This window comes from Sciurus vulgaris (assembly GCF_902686455.1).
Source record: "Sciurus vulgaris genome assembly, chromosome: 15".
Classification (NCBI taxonomy): Eukaryota; Metazoa; Chordata; class Mammalia; order Rodentia; family Sciuridae; genus Sciurus; species Sciurus vulgaris.
In genome coordinates, this window is record NC_136476.1 from 25,918,879 (window position 1) to 25,935,820 (window position 16,942).

Below are 16,942 nucleotides of genomic sequence, written 5' to 3' on the forward strand. Positions count from 1 at the left end.
GACCAGATGCCAGCCAAATTAATTGAATTCTGCTAAATAATTAAAATGATAAAATAATGCATAAATGTGATAGAGCATTATAGAATGTCTAGGTCAAGGCAGCACTTGATATATAAAATGAAAAGCAGGCTCAGATATTTTCCATTATCTTGTCTGCACATCATAATTATCACACTTGCCTTTTATGCATGAATGCTTTCATCTTTGGTTTCTATTGAAATCTTGATTGACTGTGGCACCTACAAATATTTTATCTGAAAGATATTAGGCCTGCATCTAATAAAGCCAGGAATTTGATTTTGCCCTTCAGCTGGTTTCTCATTTATACAGGTATTTTTTCAATATTATGTAGACATTAATGTAATAAAAAAATCTGAAGTGAATTGTTGGAATTTTTATACTTGTTACATTTGCTTATAATGCCATTGCATTCTTTCTAATTTTTGGTTTGATACAATTGATTGCAAATATAGAAGAGAACAGAGGTATAATGTTAAATCATGAATGACAGTTTGGAAGATTTTTAGTTTTTAAAAATGTCTGAATCTCATTTGTTTAGAATAAGACAATATCTTTGGTGTTACATTAAGTAGAGCAAAATAAAGATTAAATTGGGAACATCTAAAAATTTCTGTGAAAAACTATATTCTGTTTGTCTTTTATTGTGAATTGTTATTTAAAAATGAAAACGATCTAATTTTGTGAAAACATTGGTTACTGGAGCAAAATATGTAGTTTAGGACATTGTGCAGCTGATTTTGGAAGTATGAAAGATTAGCAGAAATCTGTGATAACAGTATAGTAGAAGGGTTTTGGTTCTTTTAGATCCTTAGACTTCCTTGAAACAGGTTATCTTAGTTTCACCATTTTATTCATTTAAAAAAAATATTATTTAGTTTTGGATTTCATTGCCAGAATTAAATTTTATTTATGGGACTGGTGTCTTACTGTGCTACTCAGGCTGTCCTTTGAACTCCTGGACTCCAGCAGACCTGCTTCAGTCTCCCCAGTAGCTGGGACTGTAGCTTCACACCTATTTATTTGTTTTAAAATACTGTGTGTAGTAAAAGGGAGCAACATAATAATTGTTATGACGGATTAATTTAGTCCCTTCTTATAAGTATGTGTATTTTTGTGTGTGTGCTGTTTTTCCTTTTTTTGCTTAGTAATCTTCAGTCTAATCCTGTGGAGTAGAGAGGGTCAGCCTAATTTGCAGGGATCCTTGTACCTGGGAATGGACAAAAATTTGTGGGTGGGATACAGGCAGTCACTCTGAACTCCTTAAAGTAATATTGAAAATTGGACATATATACACATGTCTGGGAAACCATCATCAAATACCCTGGGAGGGTTTGGTGTTAAGAGATTATGAACCACTGCTATTAAGAGAATAGAAGGGCACCGATAAATAACATGTTATTTTAATTTTGTGTACAGATTCTAAATTGACCTGTTTTCATACCTTGCTCTTGGAATTAGGAAAATGTACTTTTTATTAGGTCTCAAAATGGTAAATATTATTATTCCCTTAAGCATTCATTTAGCTGATAGATTGAAAATACACTGTTAAATGCCTGGTTTTGAAAGTCTTACAAATGAATTACCCCTGATTATACATAATCAATTTTAAAGGGTCCCATAAGCCATAAAAAATGAAGATGACCAGTGACACATCCTCAGCTTTCATGTCTGATTCGTGCCTTACGCTTGGAGATCAATGAGTAACATATCAGGGGTGGATTATTTGCATCTAATAATCAGCTGGGTAGCATTAAGAATAGTGAAATAATCCTTAAAGTTAATTTTTTCTCAATTTGATGTCAGCAATATCACTGTATTTATTTAAATGTATTTGGATATTTTCTATCCAGTGTGTTCTAGTAGTTCTGAGAAGAAGCAACATAGAATTGGATGGAAGAATTGAGGCAGGGAATGACAACTACCAGGGAGGAATTATGGAGGGAAATGAAGATTTGTGGGATTTGAGGGTGGGATTGGAGAGGAGGTTGAGCCAGGATAGTTCTTGGTTAACTTGACTCTGATCTGTTTGATGTTTGTGCGATTGGCCTGGAGAGTTCTGGGTGATGTGTGTGTATGGTGTCTGTTACAGATGTGTGAAGAGGGGAAGAAGCAAAAAACAAAGCAAAGTGGTAGGAATGCAGTAAATGACCATATGAGTAGTAATCAATCTATTAAATTGGATGGAAAATTTAAATGTTTTATTTATTTATATGAAAAAAATTTTTTTGGTCGTAGATGGATACAATGCCTTTATTTATGTGGTACTGAGGATTGAACCCAGTGCCCCATGCGTGCGAGGCAAGCACTCTACCAACAGAGCCACAACCCCAGCCGTAACTTGGTATTTTAACTCTGAGATTTTGCCTGTCAGCTTGAAATAGAAATAACTGTCTCATTACACAAGGCACCACATTCAGAAGATTAAAAACAAGGCAATTTCTTTTAAAAATGTACTATCCTACTTGATCCAAAAAAATAAGTTCGAACTTTTTCCTAGTGCTGCTTCTAGAAAGCTCTACCAGTAGAGATGTGGATGAATCATGGAATATTTGGAGCAGGGTGAAGCTTGGGCAATCTAGACACAATATTCTATGTAGTCTTGGAAAATCAACCATTCCTCTAGCTACAGGGAGCAGAGAGGCTAGGTGTAGCATGAATCTCTTAAGTAATCAGCCTCTTAATTAGGGATGTGGGTAAAAGTTACCAGGTTTCTTCCCATATAATTTAGTGGTTCATAAATAAGCTTGCCCAGAAATTTCATGTGTGTTCATCATGCACATCCACCTCTGAAAATAATTCTGATAGAAGCAGTCTTTCTATATCCTCTTTTTCTTAGCATTCATTGTGCGGAAAAATATATTTTTTTCCACTTTTAATTAATTGACACAATAGTTTTACATACTTACAAGTTACAGTGTGATAATTTGAATATGTATCTGTTTGTAATTAGTGAATCAGTATAATTACTGTTTCATCTCCAAAATTTATCATTTCTATGTGTTGGGAAACTTTGAACTCTCCTAGTTATTTTGAAATATATTGATTGTTAAAGACTATAGTTCCTCTGTTGTGCTATAGAGCTAGAATTAATTCTGGCTACCTAATTGTATTTTGGTATTGTTATCTAACCTCTCTCTTTTCCTCCTCATCCCTGCCATTCCTAGTGTCTACTGACCAATATTCTTCTCACTGCTTCTATGAGATTAATGTTTTTAGCTCCTACAAGTGAGAAATGCAGTATTTGTCTGTGTATGCCTGGCTTATTTCACTTACCATGATGTCTTCCAGTTCCATCCATGTTGCCTGAAATGACAGGATTTCATTTTTTTATGACCAAATGATATTTCATTGTGTGTGTTATATTCATTCATCCATTGATGAATTTATATTTTATTCATTCATATATTTTTCCTTTATCTATTGTTGGACACCTCAGTTGATTCCACATATTAGTTATTGTTTACTAGTGCTAACATAAACATGTGAGTTCAAGTATCTCCTTGATATAATGAATTCATTTCCTTGGGATATTTGCCTAATGGTGGAATTGCTGTATCTTCTGGTAGTTCTGTTTCTAATATCTTAAGGAACCCTCATACTTTTTCTCATTATCTCTGTGCTAAGTTACCTTCCCACCAATGCTGTATAAGGATTCCTGCTTTCTTTACATCCTTGCCGGAATTTGTTATTTTTTTGTCTTTTTGGTGGTAGCCATTCTAACTGGGATAATACCTCATTATGGCTTTTATTTGCATTTCCCTGATGATTAGTCCAGTTGGGCAGTTTTTCATTTATTTGTTGGCCATTTTTATTCCTACTTTTTGGAAAAGTCTATTCAGGTCATTTGCCCATTTTTGTAGTCTCCCCCCCCCCCCCCCCTTGTCAGAGTTCCTTATATATTAATCCTTTGTTAAGTAAATAGTTTAATGAATCTCATACTTTGGTACCTTCTTTTATTTTCCCTCCCAACTTCCTTGATCCACTTGCTCTACTCTACTGATCTCCTTCTGTCATCATCATCATTGTAATTAGTGCATTATAATTTTATATAAAAGTAGGATTTGTTGTGGTGTTCTTGTACATTGACATAGTGTATATTTTGGAAGATTTCATTCCCCAGTATTTCCCCATGCCCTTTCCTCTTCCTTCTCTGGATCCCCATTGCTCTTGCTCTCTTGGTCACACTTCTGTTTTTATGAGGTCCCTATTTTTTATTCCTTTTTGTTTTTCCTCTCTCTGTCTCTTTATAGCTTCTGCATATGAGTGAAAACATTTGAACTTTCACGGAGTCTGACTTTTTCCACTTAGATTGATGTTCTCCAGGAATGAAATTATCTTAAAGCATTTTGCTGGTGTGGAAGTAGGCCTGCCCATTAGATGTTTCCTTTCTTCCTTTCTCTTTTCTGTCCCTTTTTTCTGAGTAGTTAATAACCGTTGCCAGTGTCTCCAGATTAGTGTTTGTGTACCCAAACAAAATGTCACTAGACTAAATTGATTTTTATATCTTTTCCCAAGGTCTGAACTTTTGGCAGTTTAAAGCAACAGTATATATTTGTAATTTGAGATATATGAGATTGGGATTTAAAAAGAATTTCTTAGTTTGTAATAGCTAATATGTTATAAAATATTGAACTATATGACAATGTGGAAGTCTTTTCATTTGAAGGAAAAAAGACACCAATTATAGTCACTCTATTTCTAAAACAGTTTCACAAGAATTAATTAATTTTTTGGCCAAATGCATTGAAGTAAAATTTATTTATAGTAAAATTCACTTCTTTTAAGAATACAGTTCAGTGAGTTTTGAGAAATGAGTCCAGTGGAGTAGCCAACACCATTATTAAGATACAGAACATGTTCTAGTATTCTATAAGTTTTCTTGTGTCCCTTTATCCTTACCCCCAGTAGCTGGCAACCACTAATCTAATTTCTGTCCCTATGTTTTTATCTTTTCTATCATATATGTGGACCTATCTAGTTCCCATATATTTTCATCATCACATGAGGAAAACTCTGTACATATTAACCAGTCACTTCCTATTCCCTAAAGATACTGCCTAAGATACTGCCTAAAGATACTTGACAACTAGGTGCTAGTCTACTTCTTTCTCTACCTATTCTGGATATTTCATATACATGTAATAATATAATATGTGACTTTTTATGTCTGGTTTCTTTCACTTATATTTTCCATGTTGTATTGTATAGCAGCACTTCATTCTTTTTTGATATTCCATTGTATGAGTTTGTACTACGTTTTATTCATTTATTGATTAATGGACATTTAGGTTGTTTTCATCTGTTGAATAAGCTTTGTTTTGTGTGCATTATCTCATTAAATACCCACAAGAATGCAGCAAGGAATGTAATAATAGCATCTTGTTTATACAGATGGGGTAATTGAAGCACTGTGAGATTCTACAAGTCACAGGCTTGAGTGTTAAGGTTGTGATTGGAGACTGTGTCTACACAATTGGTCAAGGTAAATCTGACTTCAAGTAATGAAAGATATGAGGACTTAGGAATAAAACTTTTCTGTTATATACTACTACTAAAACTGTGTTTGTTGAGAGCATAGGAAGAAAGGAGTTGGTGCTCAGGCAAGCTTTTTTCTTAAGCACTATAAGAGAGGGTTGGCTAAGATTTATAGAAAGTCCCACAGCAATTTTCACTTCAAAGTGGGCTGCCTCTCAAATACTTCCTCCAAAACATCTCTACACAATAAGAGAGTGTGAAGTCCTAGCACCTATGCAGATTTTATATTATGCTCCTCTAATATGTCTGTTTTCATTTAAGAAAAAAATCAAGTGATTCAGCGACAAAGTATATGCCATAGAGATTTGAAAGGCTTATTTTGGATGTTTTGCACCTGACATATTACCTGGTCAGCCTGGAGTATGTGAGGCATCCCAGAGGTACTCAGTATTACATAAATGAGAGGGCACCACAGAACTTTGTTGATTGGAACTTCTTGGTCCTTAGAATTGTGAAAGAATGAACTGTTCTATTGATGTGTGTAACCTGGTAAAATGGCACGTATTGTGGAATGTTTTACAGTAGCTACATTAAATTATGATGGCTTTCAGAGAAGATTTCTTCTAAATAAGTTAAATTAACAACAGCAACAACAAAAAATCCAAGAAAGTAAATAGACATAATGGATTTAAAAGAACTTGTAAAAATTTTGATCTATACTGAGTTGTCTTTTGCAATTGTGACACAAAAACTCTGGTAGTCATAAGTGGGGTTTTTAGTTAAATGTTTTCTGTGAGATCTAATTTTGTTGTTTTTCATACATGTGACTCCAAAATTATATTTTTGTTTATGGTGAAAGATACTAACTTTTCTGTAACTGGACAGTTCTGATTCTCAAAAAATATTATCATTTATATGTTACATATTATTCTGGTTGTAACAGTTTGCTTCTATCTTGCATAAACTACCTTTTCATAGAGTATAAAGTGAGAGTAAGTATGAGCCAGGAAGCCCTGCAGGTATTTGGAGGTGAAGCTCACTTTAAGGCATATTCTTTGTATATAATTTGTGCTTAGTTATGAGATGTTTTCCAGGATGATATAAAATGTAATTCTAATAACATGTTGTAAATATAATTTCTGAACCAATCTGAAGTTCTTAATATACTTCAAATTACCTTCCTTCAGTGGTTTTCCAATTTAAATTAACTTATGACCAGTCACTGCATTGTTCAGGTCCTGATTACAAATCCATATCAGAAGAAAATTAAATATGCTGTTCTTTCTTCATTGATTTTAATTTAAAACTTAATTCATATAGTGTTGCACAAAGCTACAGATTTGAAAAGTTTGATAGATCTAGTTGAGTTATATTATTAAAATATTTCCATGGATCGTTTTATTCTCTGTGTGAAAGACTTAGGTTGTCTTATTGTGTAGAAAGGCCTATTAGATTAGTGTGGTACTTTCTCTCTATTCACTAATGTTTCATTTTGTATTTATGTATAATGAATATAACTGTAAGCAGAGGTCTGCATTAGATGAACACAGAGTACAAAACTGTGTCTTTTAGTCCTATGGAAATTGTAGGCATTTTGATATTTCTGTAGAAACACTTTTTTGTGTATATTTCCTTCTTTCAAAACAAAACAAAACAAAAAATCTAGGTGTAGATGCTTAAATGAATGTACTATATTTTTATGGTTGGTTTCTTATACCTCTATTGCTTTTTCTTGGCTGTTTGATTCTTTAATAATTAATTATTGTATTTTTTGACATGTTGTGGTCTTATATATCCATTTGTGGCATTGATAAAGGCTTACCTACTTAAAAAACATTCCTGGCAAAGGTGGGCATAGATGCACAACTGTAATCCCAAATAGGACTGCATGTTCCAAGTTAGTCTCAGCAACTTGGTGAGACCCTGTCTCCAAAGAAAAAATTAAAAAGGATTAGGGAGGTAGCTTAGTGGTAAAACCTCCCGAGTTCAATCTTCAGTACTGAGGGCAGGTGGGGAACAATTCCTGGCCAATGCTTCTATTCCATGAGAAGAGCTGGTTCATGATGAATCAGAGTTCTGGTGATCCTTTCATCAGTTGGTGACATTCTTGAGTTATTTGTGTATAGTGAGCTATGCAGTTAGATAGGGTAGGTTTTCAGCAGTTGTCCGCTCATATTGGCTATGGAGGAGTTACAGAGTTTTCAAAATCCTCTCTACTATTTTGAAATACTTAGTTGTTGTCAACCAAGTTATCCAATTGTACTATAGAAACTTAGAAGTTAGTAGGGAGTCAGTTTAAAAATGATTAGTGAAAAACAAAGGAAGGCCTAAAACTGCTCAGTGCCTACTATATGCCAGACATTGGGATGAGTGCTTCTGGAATGATCACCTTAGAATTTCAGATGAGAGGTTCCACTCTTAAAATGCATACTTAGGGCTAGGGTTGAGATTCAGTGGCGGAACACTTGCCTGGCATGTGTGGGGCACTGGGTTTGATTTTCAGTACCACATATAAATAAATTAATAAAATAAAGGTCTGTCAACACCTAAAACATATATTTAAAAAAATAAAATAAAATGCATACTGTCCTGCATGGTGGTACACACCTCTAAGCCCAGCAACTGAGGAGGTTGAAGCAGGAGGATTGCCAGTTCAAAGCCAGTCTCAGTAATGTATTGAGGCTCCAAGCAGCTTAGTGAGACCCTGTAAAAATAAAAAAATAACATGCTGGGGGTGTGACTCAGCAGTTCAACACCACTGAATTCAGTCCCTCCTACAAAAACAAAACAAGGGCTGGGGAGATTGCTCAGTTGGTAGAGTGCTTGCCTTGCAAGCACAAGGCCCTAGCACTGCAAAACAAACAAACAAACAAACAAAAAGAAACCAAAGCATAATTACTCTCATATCTGCATTAATGTTTTATCCATTTAGCATACATTAGACAGGTTGAATTTATTTAAACACATTTCAAATTGAAATCGATTCCTGACATTTAGTAATTTTATGTTACAAAAGCAGTTCTTGGTGAATCTTTTTGTAAAGATGATTAACCTTTCATGACATAAATGTAGATCCCTTAATTTTTAAGAATTCTCACTGATTTATGTAGTAAGAGGGTTTTTGGTGTTGAGGGTTTTTGGTTTCCCTATACTTGGCAAAAAATTGTCATTCTCTAAGAACACCAGAATTTATATAAAATTTTGAAATTTCATCTCAATTGACCCAGTGCTGCTTCTATTTATTGTTTTTATTTAGGTTTTTTCCCAAGCAGTTCCCAAGGATGTGATGCATTTCTTCGCCACAAGATGACACTGATCTCTCCATCAGTATTGAAGAAATATGGTATTCCCTTTGACAAGGTATATCAGTATTACTCTTTCACACATTAATTTTTTGTGTGTATGATTTATACTTCAGTTGAATTTAACATATGTTAATGTTTGATTAAGAAGGTGTTTAAAAAAAGGTAATTAGGATGTGGGTAGATAAGTTAAAATGCATGTTTTATAACATCAATTATTTATCTAAATCCAAATTTGAAATTAATTTTATTTTGTGATATATTTACTAGAGATTTCATGTTGTTATATTTCATCCTAATAATTATGTAAATAAAATATAGCACATTCTACAAAATAAGAGTTTGTGCTTCTAGATTAAGTCTTTTATGTGAGTAATATGTCTATGTGATATATTTTTAAAAAAATTTGGAGAAATTATTAGTAGTGGTTGAGTTGATTAGAATCAGTGATTACAATATCACTTTTCTGCTTCTAAACATTTGGAAATAATACAATTGAGATCTCATTATGGATAAAATCGGTAACTTAATCAGAGAGTGCTTCTGTAGAATATTTCTGAAAATTAAGTTCTATAAAACTCGATAGATACTAGAGCCCATCTTCTTTGTATTCATAGTGGTTACTGGGTCAAATTTATTACAGAGCTTGAGCATTTTTATGTGAAGTAGCTGAAATGATAAAAGGTCTGACCAAATAAATAAAAGTGCTCCCACAGTCTCAGGAGGATTATGTACTTAGCTACTTATGCAAACATTAAAAAATAGCTCTTCTTTCTTCTCTGTTTTTTATTTGACTTTTTTCTCATAATCCTTGCTGTTTTCCACCTTAGAAGCTTTTCACTTGCGACTGAAACATTACTTCTTAATCTTAGGTCCTTAATGCGGCCCTGTTTTGGCAGGAGGACTCTGTTCAAAATAGGATTTTTCCATGTGTGAGAATCTTCATTCACCTTGGGGCAGTTCTTTCACCCTTACAGAGCATCTGTCCAGCAATCATGTAGGGAACTCACTCTTTTTGTGATAAGTGTGCTTTAATCACACACTTATATCCTTGAAAGAGTCCAGCCTTAAAGCTGTGCATGGTGGTGGTGGGGCATGGTTTGGAGAGGAGGTGACAATGGACTGCTGTGCTGTGAGGTGCTGAGGGCACAGGCTGTGCAGGGGGGCTGCTGTGGTGGGATTTTGTCTTACCTGCAGATACCTCTGGGCACCAGGCTTTTCTGAGTCTTGGACACATCATTATCAAGTGTTTCGTTAGGTGATTGGCATGAACTTCATTAGACACTTGTACGTAAGTTGGGATATTAGAAGGCAACTTAGAGAAAGCTTATCTTTGTCTGCCTGAAGGAATGAACTAGCATCCCCCAGGACAGAAAATCCTCTGTCAGTTAGGGCTGGTTAAGGTATGGACAGTAGTTTTAGGCATAGTCTTTGGTTTTGTGAAGGGATAGGACTGTGGAGTTGATTCTTTTCTCAGGTTGGAACCCTGTTTTATCTTGTAGGTCCTTTCCAGTCTTTGGGGAAGGAGGAGGCAGGTTCTGCTCTGCTTTACCTTCCTGGACTGTAGTTCCCCAACTGCTGTGTGGTAGATTATACTAGATGTGTCTGACTCTCATCTGGGCTATTGTGGTTGACATTTTGTGGCTACTGTGGAAGTGACAGGATGAGTTTTCAATCCTCAGATGCTGAGACACCAGTGATTTAGAGGGCCAGTGGCACTTGTTCATATGAAATGTGACCACCATTTTAATGTTCGGCATGTAATGACACCGTGCTTCTTGAGGAGATGTGTAACAGACAGTTGATTTCTTTTCTTTTTTCTTTTTTTGCAGTGCTGGGGATTGAACCCATAACTTCCTTATGGGTTTATCACCACAGAGATAGTAAATTAGCCTGTATTTTGACTAACTGGAACTCACCTGTTTGTAGAAATGAGAGAGGCTTAAAATTTAGAGTCCATTTCAGTGGGAACAGATTTTCCATTTTGCAACATGGCAAGGGCAGGATTTTGTAGGTAGACAGAAATTGATTGTAGGTAGGATTCATTGAAGCTGTAAAGGTGGCTTCTTTATTCTAGTGGAGTCCTGCCCTTGTCCTGCCCTTCTTTATGCCTTTCCACAGTTAGAAACAGTTGAGCAAGGTGAGTTTTATAACACAGTTCAAGTAAGAAGCACCAGTCAGTTAATGAGAATCAGTGACAACAGGAAAGAGGAGGATTGGGCTGTCTTCTTACATGACTCTGAGCAGTGAAATTGGAGCCAGAACCATGTTGACCACTGGAAAGCTGTCTCTGCCTGCCAGGTGATAGCTAAGCTGCCACTTAATGCAGCATAACACCTTCTGCTGTTTCATTAGGGTGGGGAAGGGTTACAAGGAAAATTTCAGAATTGTTGAGAAAAAAACTGCTTTCCCATATATCATTGTAGCATTCCTAAAGTGTTAATTGGATTGCAGTGTGTGCATCTGTATTTATTTTGTATGCCTCCTGTATGCTTCAATTCACATCTCTACCAACATGTTCATTTCCCAACCTTTTAGGGCTGAAATGCCATGAGATTCATTTATTCTTTTCAGTACCATTGAGAAGGCATCACTTTGGCTCTCATTTAGGTTATTTATTAGGAAAATCTCCTGATATTGAGAGTTGAATGATGGAATTTTCTCTGATTTTTACTTTTTACTTATATTGTGATAAATTATTACTCCATTTTCTCTTGGTTCATAAACAAAATGTAGAACAGCTGCTATCTAGTCTAGTTTTGACTCTTACATTCTTAGTATTATTCCTATTTATGTTTTTCTTTGAATTTTTTTGCTTGCCCTATTATTGGTATGCAGAGCAATCCCTGAAAATATTTAATGTCTATTCTGATATTTTATGTCTATTCTGCTGGTGAAATTTTTAGGTAGTTATTTATGAATACATTCTTCACCTCATTTACAATCAGTCCACAAGAATATGTGGAGTACCTTCTATGCAGGGAAAGTTAAAACAGAATCTTTCATTTCAAGGCAGTTACAATCAGGAAGAGGTGTCGGGAGGAGCTAGTAGAGAAGCAAAAACAAACAAACAAAAACAAAAAACAAAAAAAACCCAGGTAGTAATAATGTATAAAATTATATTTCTTCTGAAGAAGTTCATTGTTATGTTGGGGTGGAGATCACATCTGATTCCTGGGTTAGGTGACAGTGTGTGGAGAATGTTTTAATCATTTCTTCTTTCTCCATTTTGTTCCTTCTGAGAATTATATTTGTATTAGATTTTAGAGAAATTCTTAATCATCAGCCATGTGCAAAAGGTTTATTGGATTCAAGTTCAGTTTTAATTCTGTAAAGCAAGTACTGGCATCACAAATATTCATCAATAGGTGATTGGATAGACAGAGCATGGTATGTTTTTAGGCTGTAATATCATTTAGGAATGATTCCATGCAACTGAAGGTTGTTTCTTGGAAACTCTAGGAGCAGAATAGGTTGTATGATTTCTTTTTTATGAAAGTCCTAGGATAGGTAAAGTTAACTACTGATGAAAGGAAATAGAAGAGTGGTTGTTACTAGGGTGGGATCGTGTGGCAGGCTGAGAATTGCTTGGGATGGAGTATGAGGGAGCTTTTTTAGTGGTGAAGTGATAGGGGTATGGAATATGATTGTGTGCATTTGTCAAAACAGATCAAACTGCATATTATCTTGAATATTGCATTGTGTGCAAATTCTATCTACCATAAAATCTACTTTTTATTTGAGTTTGTAGGATAATTGAAAGTGTGGCATTAAATTTTTTAAAAATTTTATCAGAACTAATTGAAATTAGAGACTCTGAATGTGAACAAATAACACCTATTAAATTCTTTAGAAATATTTGTCAGGGAGGAACTTTGCTTCATTTTGTTCATATCCAGTGAGTATTGCCTGTATTTTACACCTGTTTAAAGATTCAGAGATCCAAAGCATCTGTTGGGTGCTAGTAAAGAAGAAACATTTTAAGCTTAGAAATGGGAAAACTAAGATTATATTACTCCGATTGAAGAAGTGAGTCATAAATTTATAATCCAATCTTGAATAGGTAATTTTATAAAAATAAGTAACACTAAAGATTTTTGCTTTAACCCATGGTGGGGAAAAAATACACACACACACACACACACACACATATAGATTGCTTTGATGATTGTATACTAAAAACTGCCTCTAATTAAATTATGGAAGCAGAATAAATATATTTTTAATAGTAATTTTAGGTCCCTTATTTAAGTAAATTATATTAAAAATGTGTGTACACATGCATACATATATTTGAATGATTCCTTGGATAGAAATTTTACTGTTAAATGGAATATAGTTAATTGAATGTTTTCTAAATTTTATGAAAGAATAAGTGGGTGAACATTGTAAATTTTACGTACAAGAATTCATAATATATCCTGTCCAGTGTGCTTTATTAATGTTTATGTAACTCTTCCTTTTGACATGCCAGTTGTGCTATCTCTTATGTATAAATCCAGTGATGTAAGTTGCATTAAAGTATTAAAAAATTGTGTGTGTGTATATATATGTACACACATATACATGTGTGTACATATATATAAAGCTAATGTGAATGAATTAGTTCAAATAACACATTTTCAAATGAAATTTATTATCTTGGTCTTCAAATATAGCTTGAATGGTTGAAATAAAGTATAAGAAGTGACACTTTCTAGACAATTCTCAAAATTTCCTGAAAAAGCACTATTAAAGGATTAAGAATCTGACAGAGCTTCTTTTATATTGGCATAGCTCTGATCCAACAATCTTTTCTTGGCTTTTTTATAGGAAATGCATTTTAATTGTATTCACAATTTGGAAAGGCTTATTACTGGAGAATATTGTGTGTTTTCTACCCTGCAGATCACTCAGGAGGCTGGGGAGTTTATGATCACTTTCCCGTATGGCTACCATGCTGGTTTCAATCATGGATTCAACTGTGCTGAATCTACAAATTTTGCTACTGTCAGATGGATTGACTATGGAAAAGTTGCTAAATTGGTAAGTTATGCCTCAGAAATAAAGCATAAATTAACTGTGTATTCTTGTTATTATAGTGGGAAACTTAAGATCATATATAGCATTTATTTTTTTTCATCAATCACACCGTGTGCTTCTTACTGCATTCATTTATTTCAGACTAGATATGTTTATTTTACATGGACTGAATTACTACTTGTAGATACGGTTTCCTGCTTTGAGATTAATATGGAGCAATTTACCCTGGCAGGTAATTTTATGCAATGGATGTTTGATTTCGGTCGTATGGCCACCAGTTGGTTTTTAGCAGGATTTTCTAGTGTCTTCATGTTAGGTAAACTTGAGTCTCTCTTTGTTAGAGCTCAGTCCATGGCTTGGAAAACAATTTATAGAAGGAAGTGACTGATAAAGTTGTAATAACAAAAGTCTGAGAGAGGATGGTAAGGAGAAATGAATAAAACTGCCCTTAGTGCAGAAATGGATTTATTGAAAGTAAGAATATAGAACGTACTTAAAAAATATATTTTCATGTTATATTTTGGATATAATTTTGTGTCTTTTGCCTTGTATATTTAATTTAGTTCACATACTGTGTGTTTGCATTCACAAATAATAATTTCTATTAAATTTAATTACTTTCCCCCTGCAGCATTAAATGGAGGACATCATTAAAGTGATGATTGTTTCTATTAGGTTTGCTTCCTTTTCCGTGGCTTTGAAGGCAAAGGTGCAGACTGGTACAGACTCACTTCTATGTGAAACCTTGTTTTACAGTGTATTTAAAGTTGACATTGATTCAGTGAAAAATAATAAAGCTTATATGGCCTTATCTTGGCTTCTATATCATGCAGCTGAATATTATTCATTCTATATTGATAAAACTTGCATGAGGAACCATTGGGTGAACTTATAAATATATTCAGGAAAGATAACTCTAAAAAATTTACATGTGAATTTAGAAAATTGCATAATATATTAAAATATAAATATAATTATGACCCTTTGGCACCTCAGAAAACATTTGAAAAATGAATTCTTGGCATAAAACAAAGCTCCTGCTATTAGAAGCCTTTTTTTCTCTTCTGAGTGATTTCTATTTATGAGGGATGATTTAGAAAGGAACAGAATTGAACTACTTCTTCCCATTACACATCCTATGTATTATTATAAGTCTAATACAAAATAGAAAGCCCAGTGTATGTATCTTGGCCAGCTACTCAGGGATTTTGCAGAAATGTAATGCTTGCATCTGCATTGAAACAATGTCCTAGTCATGAGGTTATAAAAAGATGTTATTTTCTGGTTTGCATCTTTAATTGTTGACATAATAAGTAGGCTATCAGAGCTATTCAGTCACTAGAAAAATTGCTTGGTGCTTGTTTACTACAGATTTTAGAACTAGATTGTGGTATTGGCCAAAATAGTACATTACAGATTCAGGGAGAAGCCAGGGCATTGGGGTTGTGTTTCTGTGTATCTGTGTGGAAGCAGAGTTGGAGTGGAGTGCATTTAATGGGGAGAGGTAAATAGTGGTCCTATTCGAAAGCTAAGGGACAGAACCTATTACAACTGTGATGTTAAGAAGAGGTGCACTGTGGAGGAAGAGTCAGGGATCTGAGGCCCAACTTCCTACTCTGGCTAGCCATATAACATAGGGGAAGTCACTTATTGTATTTATTATATATATGTAGTTAGGTGTACATTTATTATATATAAACTGAAAGTACCTCTGTACCTTAGAGATTTGTTTTGAGGGGGAAAAGATCTTGGGAATGTCAGTATCCACTCATTCAAATTAGTGAAGGACTGTTTTGTTTGGTGTTTTATTTTCTAGATACGTAATATTGGAAAGTATAATGCAGTTTTGGCCAGCTAATTTTAAATGGTCCTAATTGTGTGTTTGTGATATTTTTTCCTTTGCTGTTGTCTCTACCCTTCCCTTCCTTTTGACCAGATGTTGCTGTTCTGAGCGCCTGTTACTTTTCTGTTGCTACTGTAGCAATTTACCATTTGCAGTGGATGTTTTCTCTCCTAAGGCCTCCAGTTGATTTTATGCAAGTTTAGTGGTTTGAAACAATACCCATTTATTTATATTTCTGTAGGTTATAGGCTCCACATCAGTTAAAAAGCAAGGTGTTTGGAGGGCTGCATTTCTTGTTGGAGATGTTGGGGGAAGAATCCCTTTGCTTCCTCATTCTGACTTTTGGCTGAATTCACTTTCTTGTAGTTGTAGTAGTAGGGTCCTGTGAACCAGGGATTAGACTTTGTCCCTGGAGGCCTTCCTCCAGTCTTTGCATTTGGTTCTCTACATTTCAGAGCAAGCAGCTTAGGAAATTCCTATTTTTTATATGTAAGGTAACGTGTCTGCAGATTTCAGGTGTTGGGATGAGGAAGGACATCTTTGGGGGTTGATTACCTACCTATTTTTTTTTAAAATTTATTTTTATTGTAAACAAATGGGATACATGTTGTTTCTCTGTTTGTACGTGAAGTAAAGGCATACCATTTGTGTAATCATACATTTACATAGGGTGATAGTGTTTGATTCATTCTGTTATCCCCCCCCCCGCCCTTTCCTTCTGTACAGTCCCTCCTTCCTCCATTCTTGCCCCTCTCCCACACCCCATTATGTGTCACCATCCGCTTATCAGCGAGATCATTTGTCCTTTGGTTTTTTGAGATTGGCTTATGTCACTTAGCATGATATTCTCCAATTTCATCCATTTGCCTGCAAATGATTGCCTACCATTTAATAAATGCTATGGAGATATACTAAGAATCTACTTTAAATAACGTAACCAATGTTAGTTATCTACTTGAAAACAGACACCTAAACTTGTAATATGTAATTTTGAATGTTTCATTAAAATATCCTATGCTCCATTAAATTATACTCTCACTATTAATGTTATCTTGGTTGTTCTTGGTTAATTTTCTTCCAGATTTTGGTAGTTTTTATTATTTGGCACATATTTGGAATCTTTAGGTGCCCTTATGAATTTATTGTGTGTCTGCATACTTTTTAATCATTGAAAAAATTGAGTATTGAGCACAAATTTATGTGTTTTGCTCAAGACTAGTTAAATGTGTGAATTCATTATGAATTGTGCTAAACAGACTTTTACTGTGGAGAATGCCCA

General features: G+C 34.5%; 1 protein-coding gene across 5 annotated transcripts in view; it reads left to right on the top strand.

The window, feature by feature from the left end:
• Positions 1–16,942, top strand: part of KDM4C (lysine demethylase 4C) — a 381,526-nt gene that overhangs the window by 97,402 nt on the left and 267,182 nt on the right. For all 5 annotated transcript variants that reach the window (XM_079113019.1, XM_079113015.1, XM_079113014.1 and 2 more), the window contains 2 exons: positions 8,753–8,856; positions 13,686–13,823. In XM_079113019.1, coding sequence (XP_078969145.1) covers positions 8,753–8,856; positions 13,686–13,823 — 242 coding nt within the window. The remainder of the gene's footprint in view (positions 1–8,752; positions 8,857–13,685; positions 13,824–16,942) is intronic.